This window comes from Lepidochelys kempii, chromosome 4 (genome assembly GCF_965140285.1).
Source record: "Lepidochelys kempii isolate rLepKem1 chromosome 4, rLepKem1.hap1, whole genome shotgun sequence".
Taxonomy (NCBI): domain Eukaryota; kingdom Metazoa; phylum Chordata; order Testudines; family Cheloniidae; genus Lepidochelys; species Lepidochelys kempii.
In genome coordinates, this window is record NC_136383.1 from 17,686,209 (window position 1) to 17,700,206 (window position 13,998).

Sequence of the window (13,998 nt, forward strand, 5' to 3'; positions counted from 1 at the left end):
GCTGTGTTAGCAACATCAAGTGGGCAACTTGTAGTGAGGTACGGGAGATGATTTGTCCGTCAGAGACTATGGTTTTAAACTGATGGTGTTGTTTTTTTCCCCCCCACTCTGGAATGTCATCAATAAAGTCCATGAGTTCCTCATAATTTCTGTGGTCATGTTTTGCCAGAACGGCCGCATAATTAGATATCCAGAATTGTAATGTGAATGAAGCCTACACTTTACAACCAAGCAGGTCCAGCCCTTTACTGTCTTTATCAGTTGGGGTAGATTTGGGAACTGTTCTTTGTTCTTTTGGTTAGCTACCTCTACTACCAATGAGTTTGGTGCTAGGTGAGTAAAAAGGAACTCAGACCCTTTGGAAGGAATAAAATATTTACAGTTAGCTCACTTACAGGTAGGTCTGGCAGTAGCCCGTGTCTGCCATATAGTTTTGGCAGGATCCATAATGGCTGGATTTATAGGTAAAGCAATCTTGGATGTGGAGGAAGGTTGCAGGATATCAGTCAACTCATGCTGGTTTTCAGAAAACTTCCTCCAGATTAATCCTCAACTCACTGGCGACTCTCTCGAATAGGTCTTGAAATTTTAAGAAATCATCCAACAGTGTTGGTGGTGAGGCAGTATAGTCTCATCCTGCGTGGATATGGGGTCCACAAGGGTTGGGGAAGCATGTGTAGCATGTTCATCAAAGTGTGGAGTAACAGCTTGTTGTTGTGTCTCATTCATAGCCATACGCACTGGTGGTGGGGGTGGCGAGGTGGCATTGCTCCTATTTTTGGCATCTTGGGGATCACAGTGGAATCACTTATATGGTGCTCATGGATCCCGTATTACCACTGACCGGGGAAAGGCATAGGTGGTGCCACCCATGGGTTTGTATACCAGAGAGGGAGGTCTTTGATGAACAAAGACCTAGATTTTCTGTGACAAGTGCTGATTTGGCTCTGTGACTGAGAGAACTGGTAGGGTGAAAAATCTCCCTGCACTATGGCTTCCTCATCACTAGAAAAGTGAGATACAGCCGGAGACAGGTGTCCGGACCGCATGCGAATGTCTGGAGAAAAATAGGTGTCAAGTAGAGGTAACTGTAGGTTAGGTGAACCAGGTCTGGTGAACCAATGAACTGTGGTGCCTGAGAGCCTGTGCGAGAGAAACCCTCTGTTAGGAGCGCTTGTGGCACCGGAGGGTCGTTCGGCATGGACGTTCTCTGCACCATAGCGCTCAATGCATTCGCTGAGGTCGGTGGTGCTGGGAAGGTAAGCGCAGCTGGGGTCTGTTGTGGCAAGGTCCTCTGTGCTGGCACAGTGTCCATTGGGGTGCCAGACGGTGCCATGAGAGAGGCAGGCAACTTGAAGCCTCGGCACCGGGAGCTTGCGCCGTCACCACAGCCAGAGGTGGGATTAGTGCGATGCCAGGGGAACCAGCACATGAAAGGTGCTGAGCCGAGAAAAGGTCTGCATAGAAGAAATAGACCTGCTCAGCAACCTTTTTGCTTGCATTGTTTCCCTTATGGGTAAGGGAGGCAGGTGTTTTCTTTTTTTGTCCTTTTTGGAGGTGGGAGGGCTGCGGTTCACTGAGGAGCCCGTACCTGGGTCAGAAGCAGGTCCGAGTGACTTCTGTCCAATAATCATTTTCAGGTGGAGTTCTCAATCTTTATGTGCCCTGGATTTTAATTTGGAACAATGGGCACATTTTTGAGGAATGAGGGACTCCCCCAAGCATTTTATACACTGGGAGTGACCATATGAGATAGGGATGGCATCCCTGCATGTAGTGCACCGCTTAAATCCTGGGGAGCCAGGCATATTAGCGTCGGCTGGAGGCTGAGAGGAATAAGCAGGAACAATTTTTTTTTTTTTTTAAAAGGGATGAACTTATCCAGTAACTAAGTGCTAAAGTAAGGGAAAAAAGGACGTAGAATGGGTAAGAGAAAAAGTTTTAACAAGTCTGCTGTAGGTCCGACTCCGGCCGGGGACGGTAGAGAAGGAACTGAGGAGTTTGGCTGTGCACGCGCACTGTTAAGACAAGACTGGTATGTGAGGAAGGTTCCGTGCAGGTGTGGCCGATATGGATACGGCTGTAAAAATCTCCAAACAATGGCGCAGGGGCGCACTGACACCTACCGTGGAGCACCCAGAGGGACACCTCTCCAAGAACCACCTTTGGTTCCCCTCGTAATACAATACATGTGTTGACAGAAGGCCACCTTCATAAGGCAGGCCAGAGTTGGGGAAAACTTCAACCTCATCTAATCTCCAACATCATTTTGGATTGCCTCTAGGTAGGGAATCCTAACAGTTGCTTTTTGTATTTTAAAAGCTCTCTTTTTTACTTTTGGGTCTGCCACACTTAGAGTGATGGACCAGAGCACACATACTGCACCAGCCCTGGTGACCGCCTGAGCAGTGGACAGTGCAGCTGTCCCCGGGGCCGCTCCAGCAGCAGCCGGCGTGGCTGTCCCTGGGGCCAGCTGCTCAGGCAGCCCTGGGGACAGCCACACCGACCTCTGCAGAAGTCACGGAAAGTCATGGAATCCCTGACATCTGCAACCTCCATGACAGACATGGAGCCCTAATGATGATTGTTTTATCACTGAAACAGACTGTCACCTTCAACAAGCAACAGCCTCTGGCAACCTGGTATGCCACCGGTCGAGCAATTGCTTTCTTAAGCTTTTGTTCTTCAAAAAACTGACTATTAAACCTAAGAAAAAATACAGTATATGTAATAACTTGAGATGATGTTAGGAACTTAGCAGGGGCCATACTGGAACTGATCAGTGGCACTTATTCTAATACTTTCAATAATGGCCTATGCCAGATGCTTAAAGTAAAACTCCCATAATGCACATGAATAACCATGAATAAACTAAGAGGGACAATTTTCTTCCTGACCCTCAAGGATGACTTGTTTAAGTACTGAAGCATGAGTATTAATAACCTTTGTAGCTAGGATAACAATTAGTTAACTCCAGATTACTTTCTTAATTAATGTATAAGAGTATAAACCTTCTTCTTTCTATCCATTTCCAATTTGTTCCCTCCAGCTCTATCTTATGTCTCTTGGATCTGATACTAATATTAATGGACATGGTAAAATGAGAGGCTGATTGGCCTTTGACACAGTCACAGAGCTAACGGCACCTCTCTCTCTTTTGTGGTCTCTGGATATGTCTATACAGCAATTAAAAACCAACAGCTAGCCTCTGCCAGCTGACTTTGGCTCATGGGGCTTGGGCAGTGGGACTGTTTCACTGCAGTGTAGGCTTCTGGTCTTGGGCTGCAGCCTGAGCTCTGTGACCCTCTCACCACACAGGGTTCTTGAGCCTGAGCACCAGCCTGAATTCGGAAGTCAGCTCTCCAATGAAACAACTCCACAGCCCGAGCCCCATGAGCCCAAGTCAGATGTCATGGGTCAGCCACGGGTTTTTACTTGCAGTGTAGACATACCCTCTGAGCACATTCCGTCAGGTGTCAGGCCTCGTGCCTTCACATATCCTGGGGTGGAATTTTGCAATTCTCCTACTTCTAGACCAGACCCTGGGCTACAGTATTTTATATGCACCATTCTGATCCTGCAGCTCCAACTAAGATCAGGCACCTAAGGGTCTTCCCTTCAGGAGTTGGTGACCAGGCAGCTTTCTTAAAATAAAAGTATGATTTTAGCAGTAGGAACAAAGCTTTGAGAGAAAATGAATTTTAAAAACTGGCTACATATATGTCATCCTACCTAAAGCCCTATCATCCTGTGATGGTGATCTAAGTAGGCCTACCTTTTAGAGACACCCCCAGCTGATGCTGTATCTCAGGCTGGTTCCCCTGAACTACCATCACATCTCTTTTGAGAGAGGGTGCCTTTCAAACCCTGATATAGTTCTTTGGTTCTTCTGTGTTCTCAGACTTTGACCCTTGTTGTCAAAAGCAGTCCACCTAGGCTTCCCAGGAAATCAAGCCAGAGTTCTCAGAGCCAACTGTTCCTGTTTTGTCCTTTAGCAGTCCTGTTTGTTGCGGGGTAACTTCTTGAGACACTTTTTCCATCCTCCTCATTTTTCAAGATTCATTCCTGTTCATTACCAATACAGTCACACAGAAAACACCCCTATCAAGCCCACCATAATATTAATAAATTATTACATACCAGCTAAAAATCCATCGGACACACCATTCATTATTATATACTTATACTATATCTCCTCTTAATCTCAAGTAATCCTGATTCTTTAAATCTCTCCTTGCATGGAAGCTCTCCATAACAAGTATTTTTTGTCACCCTTCTCTGGTTCTTTTCCATTTCTATTGTGCCTTTTCTGAGATAAAACAATCAAAACTGAATACAACATTCAAGGTAAAAGCGTATAATTAATTCATATAACACAACTGTAATATATCCTGTATTATTCTTGATAACCTCCTTAATAGAGCCTAACTTGCTTCTTTCATCCATCAAGTTGCTCAGCATGATTTTTTTTCCTCTTAAGAGTTACAACTTGTCAGTATGCTTGAGTAATCTAATTTTCTCTTCCAAAGTGTGCTGAGTCGCATTTGTCTGCTTTTAATTTTATCTGCTATTATATTTTCCAATTACCTACTGTAGTTTAATTAGTTTCTGGTGGAGTTCCTCACAATCTAGTCTTGTCATACTTAATTAATGTTAATAAACAGCAATTCTGGGCACCATACTAGACAACCTTGTCTTCCATATAATTGACCACCAAAAAACCTACAACAGACACTGGGATTTTCCAGTATTAACCTCTTTGCATGCTGACAAATAGGCCTACATTTACTACTTAGTTTCCTATGTCTTGATTTTATGTTCCACCTTACACTTTACCTTTTTCTTCACAGCCTCCTACTTTGCCTAAGTTACTATTTCTAAAACAATTTTCAGTGGATTCAAGGTTAGCAAGACCTATTTTACCCTTACAGTTATTTGGATGGAACAAAAGTCAGGAACTCAGATATACTAACTGCATTTCAGACACCTTGCTGAAACCATCACACATTATTCACACGAATGTGAGCAAGTGTTTCCCTTAAATTAATAAGGGAAAAATATCTGCTACATATACACAACATAATATTTTCAAATGATACTTAGTGTTCTAAATTGACAATAAAATTTTACATAAATTGTCTGACATTAATTCTGATGCTTAAGTTTTCAGTTTCCATTTTTTCTACCCCTAAAGAAACAATCTCAGTCATCCAAGTGTAAAATAGTACCTGTAACAACTTCTGACTAGCAACCACATTTTCACTTTTGCATATCTCCAAAATGGAAAAACAAAATTTTATCAAAACTTTCCAAAACAATACATTTATTTCTATACTTAGACTAAACAATGCAAGAGGTCAGCCTGATAAAGTAATTTTTAGAGAAAGCTATGAACACCTAAAAATACAGGCTCATAATGGAAATACTTTCTTAATCATAATTCAAATAAATCTGATTTGTAATCTGTAGAAAAACTGGTAGCCACCCAACACAACTCTCTGCCAAGATTTAATAGGAAGGTATTAATAAGATTTCCATTACTTTTACAAAGTGAACTTTAAAACACTTGAGTATATCACGCAATATCACATTAAAATGGAATTATCAAAACAAAGGAATTAACCATTCTGATGCATTACTCCAATTGTTTTTTAAAACACCTGTTTACTTGCTAATTTGCCACATTGAGTAATTCACAATATGTCTTCCAGACATGGTAATTAGCAAGGTTCTACTGTAACAGAGTTAGTGCTACAATATCAACTAAGGGGAAATGGGATTATTGTTTTGCACTACACAGTTTATGGAAGAAATTTTAATCTTGTAAATATATATTTTTTACACTGTATAGGGAATATCCAGTGTACTGAATTTAATTTTCTATTCCATAAGTTAGGGATAAATATATAAATGTATGATTGGAAAAAAATCACAATTTAGTTATCAAGGTTATCTGATGTGAAACCAAAGACATATTCCATTCTGTACTTTGTCATTGTCATAAATATAAAGGGAAGGATAAACACCTTTAAAATCTCTTCTGGCCAGAAGAAATACCCTTTCACCTGTAAAGGGTTAAGAAGCTAGGATAACCTTGCTGGCACCTGACCAAAATGACCAATGAAGAGACAAGATACTTTCAAAGCTGGATGGGGGGAGAAACAAAGGTTCTCTCTGTCTGTGTGATGCTTTTGCCGGGAACAGAAAAGGAATGGAGTCTTAGAACTTAGTAAGTAATCTAGCTAGATATTCATTAGATGCTGTTTTGTTAAAATGGCTGATAAAATAATCTGTGCTGAATGGAATGTATATTCCTGTTTTTGTGTCTTCTTGTAACTTAAGGTTTTGCCTAGAGGGATTCTCTATGTTTTGAATCTGATTACTCTGTAAGGTATTTACCATCCTGATTTTACAGAGGTGATTCTTTTACTTTTTTTCTTCAATTAAAATTATTCTTTTAAGAACCTGATTGCTTTTTCATTGTTCTTAAGATCCAAGGGTTTGGGTCTGTGTTCACCTACACAAATTGGTGAGGATTTTTATCAAGCCTTCCCCAGGAAAGGGGGTGTAGGGTTTCGAGAGGGTTTTGGGGGGAAAGACGTTTCCAAGCGGGCTCTTTCCACGTTATATATTTCTTAGACGTTTGGTGGTGGCAGTGATAAAGTCCACGGGCAAAAGGTAAAATAGTTTGTACCTTGGGGAAGTTTTAACCTAAGCTGGTAAAATTAAGCTTAGGGGTTTTCATGCAGGTCCCCACATCTGTACCCTAGAGTTCAGAGTGGGGAAGAACCTTGACAGTCATCAACAAAATAATATACTCCAACTACAAACTGTTCTACATCGCTATGTAGTTTAAGCTTTCCTTTTACTAGCAACAAGTTGCAGGAATAAAACAGCCTGATAGTTACTGTCAAAAAGGTAATTTAGTGGGTAACTATTAGGAATGTTGTTGACAGGCTGCCAAGCAGAATTATGTCAGTTTGCATTTGGTGCAGGTGTGAAGTGATATCCACTGCGGAAACACGGTATGGTAGGTAACCTATTTTATAAGAAAAGGACAGAACATTAATACAGCATCAAACGAGATACTCATACCCTAACGGGGAGTGAAGTAAATTCACTTTGTTAAGGAAAACAGTATTTTTTTTTTTAAATTTCAGACATTTATCACCTATATTCGTAACATTTATTGAGCACTTGAAACACTTCCATTTCAAGTAAGATACCACAAGCCACATTAAAGGTAAACAACATGGTGCAGTAATCATCCTTTATTTGGGTGGTTTTTTCATTTGTTTTGTATTTAACGGCACTGACTGTAGCTAGACACACATCAAAATTACAGAAGTCATCAATTTAAATACACAAGCACACATTCTTCAAGGTAAAATCCAGGGAAGCTTACACTTTCCTGCTTGTAGGCCAGAAGAAAGAAATCAAGTCAGGAAAAAATTAATTCTGCTTAAAAATCATTATGACAAGCACTGGAAATTTTTGAAGCTTTTAGGTAAGTTTCTATACATTTTTACAAGTTATTTCCTTGTAAATGTTGTGTTTATAACTTTTATTTTTATTTTATTGTTACTTAGTCTCCGCCAGTTTCAAATAAAACCTTTGATCTCTACTTCCCTTTTTTGCTTGTTATAAAGGATAGATCATTCCTTCAACAGTCATTCTTCCCACCCTAAGGCCTGACATCAGCTTTACCCCTCACACAGGCTTCCCATCCAAAGCCTATTGAAGTCAATTATTTCAAAGGGCAGGTGGTGTAGGTTACTTAAAACAGAAAGCGTGACATCCACAACCAGACAAAGCTAAAATACAGAAAATACTCATTGAATATTAAATATCACTGCAATTTCCAGGTTGTTCCCATTCACTTGCAATTCATTCTTTCCCCCTACCCCTCAGGTACACTACAGGTTAGCAGCCAAACAATGTTTTATGAGCAACTGGTCTGCTTTCAAATTTATCTGTATTCAGAAAACCTAAATCAGAGACTGACCAATACACCCAGCTAAACTTTTTATACACAAAAGAATTCAGCTGCCTGTAAAAGGCTGCTGAACAAAGTACCATGACTGAAGGATTAACATAATGCTTTCATCTGACTGCAAACTGCTGTTAAACACAGAAGCTGAATTTCAGAAAGGAAAAGGAAACGAGTAAGAAGTTACATTCTAGCAGTCCAGACAGTGTGCCACAACAGTGCTTTACCAACACAGCTGGGTTGTTCTCAAGCTTACTATAATTTAGAAAGTCAAATCAGGACCATTTTAACAGCTTCTAATTTCTCTTTGCTAAGTAAAAAAGCCCTAGATTCTTTGAAACAGAAGTGAGGGTTGAGGAAAAGAAATGGGCAGGATTTAAGACATTTTAAAGAGCATTAGGTCTATATCTGCTAATTTCTGTAGTGTTTTTTTTTTCTTTCCAAAAATACATCAGCAAGAGGCAGGATTTAAAAGAGTTATCAGCTTCCTCTCCCTCTTATTTACATAGAGGGCACATATATGTAAATTAGATACATATTGAGGATGAAATACACAAAGAACAACGAGGAGCCCGGTGGCACCTTAAAGACGAACAGATTTATTTATGCATAAGCTTTCATGGGGAAAAACACCACTTCTTCAGATGCATGGAATGTGAAGCTTCCACGCATCTGAAAAAGAAGTGGGGTTTTTTTTATGCCCAAATAAATCTGTCAGTCTTTAAGGTGCCACTGGACTCCTCGTTTTTGTGGATACAGACTAACATGGCTACCCCTCTGATACACAATAAAGTAACTTACATTAAAAGGTGAGTTTAGAAATGGCCTAATTTTCAAAAATACACATGTAACTGAGCACACAACTGGTACATGAAAATTTGGAATAAGCTCAAGTAAATGGCAAGGTGTGTTTAGTCGACATCTATATATTCAGTTACTCGATTTGTGTGCATGTCCAGTGATTTCAGAAGCAAATAAGATATTCAGTAACGTGCTACTATTTTACAGTATAAACTATACATGTAGCTTATTTTTAGTAAAAAGTTGAATAGGTAAACCTAACCCTATAACTAAACGGACTGAAATTGTTCATAGTCCTTTCATTATATTGTTTTAACTGTATTATATAGATTTTTTACTCTTAAAAATATAACGGACACAAAGTAAAACTATGAGGTCACATTAAAGTACATTTTCAATTCCTGCAGCACACGACAGTCAATACATGACTCAGGTACAAGATCATCAGTAGACTTTGACCATAGAAACTGAATGTAATAACAAAGTGCTGTACTATTAATATGTTGTATTTCAAGGTCAAAAGCATTCTATTTGATGCAGACAATCTTACATTTAGCCCAATCAGTCAATACCACTCATTTAAATCATGTCTTTTAAGTATGCACTTCAGAGTCCACCATTATCATAATTGATGTAACTTCTATAATTACCTGCATTTGTGTTTGATCCTTGTAGTAGTACTGTCAAGGTCTCCATAACCAATAAAGCTAGCTGCTTTTGGTCCTCTAAAGAACTGTTGTTTCTTGAATCCCCTAGACAATAATATCAAAAGTTCATTGCACTGAAAACAACAAAGCTGATATTTTTTAAAGATTAAAAAATAAAGTTTTGTTCCTTTCACCAATCCCATTTTTTTTTTTTTTTTGATTCCACACAAAAACCATCCTCTAACAAACTTGTAAACCACATTAAGGACATATCCACACACACACTCAGGAAAGTTGTGACAAATTAACTTAAGGTGTGAAGTTAAAATACATTAAACCCATCTGTAGATGTTCTCATTCAGAAGTAAAATTGCCTTAGTTTCTTTTAGCTTAATCCACAGGGCATGCACACTGGAATTTAATGTGCTTTAACTTCACACCTTTAGTTAAGTCACCTTAACTTTCCTCAGGGCTTATCCAAACAAATATTTAGTTCGCAGCAAGATGGGGTGTGAATCTACCCTGCACAAGCGTAGAACTCTTAAGAACTGAAGTGTTTTTCAGTGGGAGCTGCAGGCTCAGGACTTCATCTAGTAGGCCACCACCATGCACATTAACAAAACTCTACAACATGGTGTAAGGCAGATTTTTTCATCAAGTATTTGATTATGAACTATTGCTGGTTACTTAGTGTGGTCTGAGCAGTTTAAAAAGGTTTATCATGATATCAGATGCTGAGATGCCACAGGCAACAGATGCATAAAATTCATTAGACATGTCATAGGCTGAATGGAGACAAGCAAAATATAGTTTCAGCCAGAAAACACAATCAAGTTACCATAAACTGTTACATGGCACAGGTGAGAGGTGTTCAATACCTGAGATGGATGAACAGATTTGTTTGTGTGTTTATAGCAATATAGCCCCACAAAGCTTGAAAGGGCTCTGCAAACATGGACCCTTACTCTCCCATGGAGAAAAAGTGAATCACTGGGACTTCATGCAAGAATAAAGGTCTGTGCTTCAAGAGTACTTTACTAGGTTAGATCCACATTGTAAACTACTGCGATAACTGGGATGAAAGCCAATATATAATCAATATATAATTATACAGATGGCATTTCCCACTTGTTAATTTTTGCCGTGTACTAGAATAACTTAAAAATGTTACATTAAATATGTTTTTTTTAAAGTAGAAAACTCCAGCTATTATATATTTTTAATAAATACTTCACACTTATATAGTACCTTTCATTAGAGGACCTTAAAGCACTTTCTAAAGGTGGATAAACATTACCATAATTTTACATAAGAAAACAAGCACAGAGAGTTTAAGTGAGCTTCGTAACATCACATAGTAATTCATTGGCAGTGCTGAGAACAGAACCCAGGTGGCCCAACTAACCAGAACTAGCCCCTGCTACCCAACACTAGTCTCCTTAACCATCCAAAAACATGTACATAAACAAAAACAAAGAAAACACTCTACCTTGATCATTGAGAGCCTGAGTGGGATCTTTCAAAAGGGCTGCATATTTGTGCAAAAGGTTTACCATCACTTCCAGAAGCCCCACCTCCCTGAAGACATCCTTAAAGATGTAGTCATGACGGGTGAACTTAAGAAGTGTTTTCATTGCAATGATGCTACACTGGTAAGAGGTGCTGGACTTTAAGAGGATGCTGACACTAATCAGTTCTTTACAAGGAATATAATTCAAGCTGAAGACAATAAACTCCAGCATCTCAAAGTATTTGGTCTGCACTTCTGGAAGTTTGGAAATTTTCTCTGCAAACTGGGACAAGGTGTGCTGTGATTCCAAGATGAAGTAGTTGGCATTGTCCGCTATGTAAATATTTGTAATGGCATCCAGAATAATTTGTGCAAGATAGTTAGTTTTTGCTTTCAAAAATGCATTCTGAAGGACGGAGAAAGCTTGAATATTCCTCACACTATGACCTACAATAGGAAACAAGGGGGAAAAACAGAATTCTTTATACTCATTTGCATTATGGGAGAAGTATGAATTAAACAAACAATTTGTTCTCTGTAGCCCAACAAGTAGAAACAAATTCTACTAATATGGATTTTTCAAAAAGCAAGAACACACTAAGACATCCTTTAAAGGAACTTATTTCACAATTCTACTTATTTCACAATTCTGAATGGAAAGATCTATTATTTATTGTTGCTTAAGATGGCATCTCTTTTTGAAAATAAACTTTGGCATGTGTAACAACTTAAAGATATAGTATTTTAAATGATCAAAGGGTAAATGAACATGAAAAAATCTAAATGCAATTTAAGCAATTAAAAATCTGAACGGGTAATAGTTGAGGTAGGAAATTTACTTCTTTGAAAAGCACTGTTTGATCCATAATGGAAAACTTTGCACCAACTCAGACTGAGATTGGAACGATATGCAGCAGCTCCCCCTCACCAACAACCACCCAATAACATCACAAGTAGTAATGTCAGTCAAAACAAAAAAGTGTTGACCAAATTAAAGCTCAGTAACATGCACATTCTTTTAACTTCCCCCACCTCGGAACAGTTTGGAAGTCACTTGTGGAACAAAGAGAGTTAGACCATATTTCAGGACCAGGGGGTTTGGCATTACATTCATGGGTGGGCTACAGATGCTGCCAGCCAGTGGTGGCCCTCCTTTAGGAAGGCTATTCTTGCTCGATTCCCAGAGATTCTTTCAAGAGCTGGGATTGGATGGCCAACAAAATGCCCTCCTTTAAAGTAAGAGCAACAGACAGAGAGCGTCCTCTTTTAATCCGCTCTTTCCTGCTGCAAAAAATCTATTTCCTTCTACTTTTTTTTCCTTTGTGGTTATTGTCGCAGAGGGCCATAAGTTGGCATGGGGTTATTTGCTGTATGGCTGGTTAAGAGGGGATGTGGAATTAATAGTCATAAGCCGATCACAGGCACTTTTGGCCTTCGACGCAATTGTGCTGTTCGCATTGTGCAAACACCTTGAGCTTTGAACTGACGGTACAGGCACTTGGTACAATTAACTTGTTTTCGATTCATATTATCTCAGTGTTGGGAGCTGGTCCTGGCAACATGGGTTAGACTTCCCTCAGTGGTGACAGAATTATAGTGTTTGGTGAGACCAACCACAAACAAGCTAAGGTTTTGTCGACATGGGGAAATTCTGTGGCACAATTATATGTCTGTAGTTTCATGAATCCTTGAGCATATGCACATATGCAGAATATGTACATGGACAATCACTTGCAGAAAAACAGGATAGTTTCTCGGTCTTATATCTGGGTACAGAAGGATGAGGAAAAGAGTATAAAGCCCTCAACCTCCATATCCAAATGGTTATAGATATTGAAAGTATACCCCCATTCATGAGTGAGTTTTGTGATATAGTCAAGGTTAAAAAATGCAAAATGTGAGCCAACATCTGCAATATTTGAAAACATTTTTCTTGCCATTAATAGTTTTGCACTGCATGGATACCTCTCTAATGCTATAATACTCTCATTAGTCCAATCATCAGAGTACACTGTGGTCACAGAAGATATAATTGCTGCAAACACTTTCAAAAACTGTGTTAAATTTGTGTAACACAATACTTGTCATGTAGTCTAACCTATCATACACAGGATTATACTGGTCTGCACTAAAAGCCTACATACTACTATTGGCCTTCTAACAGGTTTTCTCGTGCAGGGTGGGGATGTTTGAGAGGGGATGGGAAAAAATTAAAAAGGAATTAGATAGTAGTAAATTAACGGTAACAATTTGAGAAAGCCAATTAACCTTTTTAGTAACATCTGTACCATGGCATGGACTAAATTATCTAAGTAAAGGCTATAGAATGTACAAAACAACTTTAAAACAATGTAATCAAACACTTGCAGCTTTTTGTGAAGAGTTCCATAGTATGAAGCCATCTTTAGTTTGAAAGCTGTGGCTTTGAATCTCAAGTATGAGACTGAAATCCAACAGTGCGGCATCCATTACAATTCAGTTCCAAAAGAACTTCACAAAATCTTCTAAAAATAAAAACTGAAACTACTATGCATTATATACATCATTGATCTTCAGATAGCCTGATAAAGTTTTATTTTCAAATACTAATTGAAAACAACATTTGTTTTAATCAACCTGTAATTGGTTTTTAGATTTTTAAAAAGAGAGACAGCACGCAGATTTATAATGTTTGCACTGAATACTATCTTCATTTGTTACGCTCCTTTAGTCACTTGATTTAAAAAAAACTCACAAGTATTTTAATAAGAAAAGGAGGACTTGTGGCACCTTAGAGACTCATGCTCAAATAAATTGGTTAGTCTCTAAGGTGCCACAAGTACTCCTTTTCTTTTTGCAAATACAGACTAACACGGCTGCTACTCTGAAACCCGTCAAAGTATTTTAATGCCACATTTCATTTTTTCCTTGAAGGCTGAAAACAGAACCTTTTGAAATGTAATATGCAACAACTGTTTATTCTGTTCATCCAATAAAGCATCCAATAGAGAGCATTAATACCAATATTGCATTGCAAAGTCACACATTAATTTTTCTCTTCTAAATTACTA

The 13,998-nt window shown here is 38.8% G+C and overlaps 1 protein-coding gene across 9 annotated transcripts in view; it reads right to left on the bottom strand.

The window, feature by feature from the left end:
* WDFY3 (WD repeat and FYVE domain containing 3) overlaps positions 1 to 13,998 on the bottom strand; it is a 262,135-nt gene that overhangs the window by 150,956 nt on the left and 97,181 nt on the right. For all 9 annotated transcript variants that reach the window (XM_073340560.2, XM_073340559.2, XM_073340566.2 and 6 more), the window contains 2 exons: positions 10,928 to 11,395; positions 9,442 to 9,543 (listed from right to left, as the gene is read on the bottom strand). In XM_073340560.2, coding sequence (XP_073196661.2) covers positions 9,442 to 9,543; positions 10,928 to 11,395 — 570 coding nt within the window. The remainder of the gene's footprint in view (positions 1 to 9,441; positions 9,544 to 10,927; positions 11,396 to 13,998) is intronic.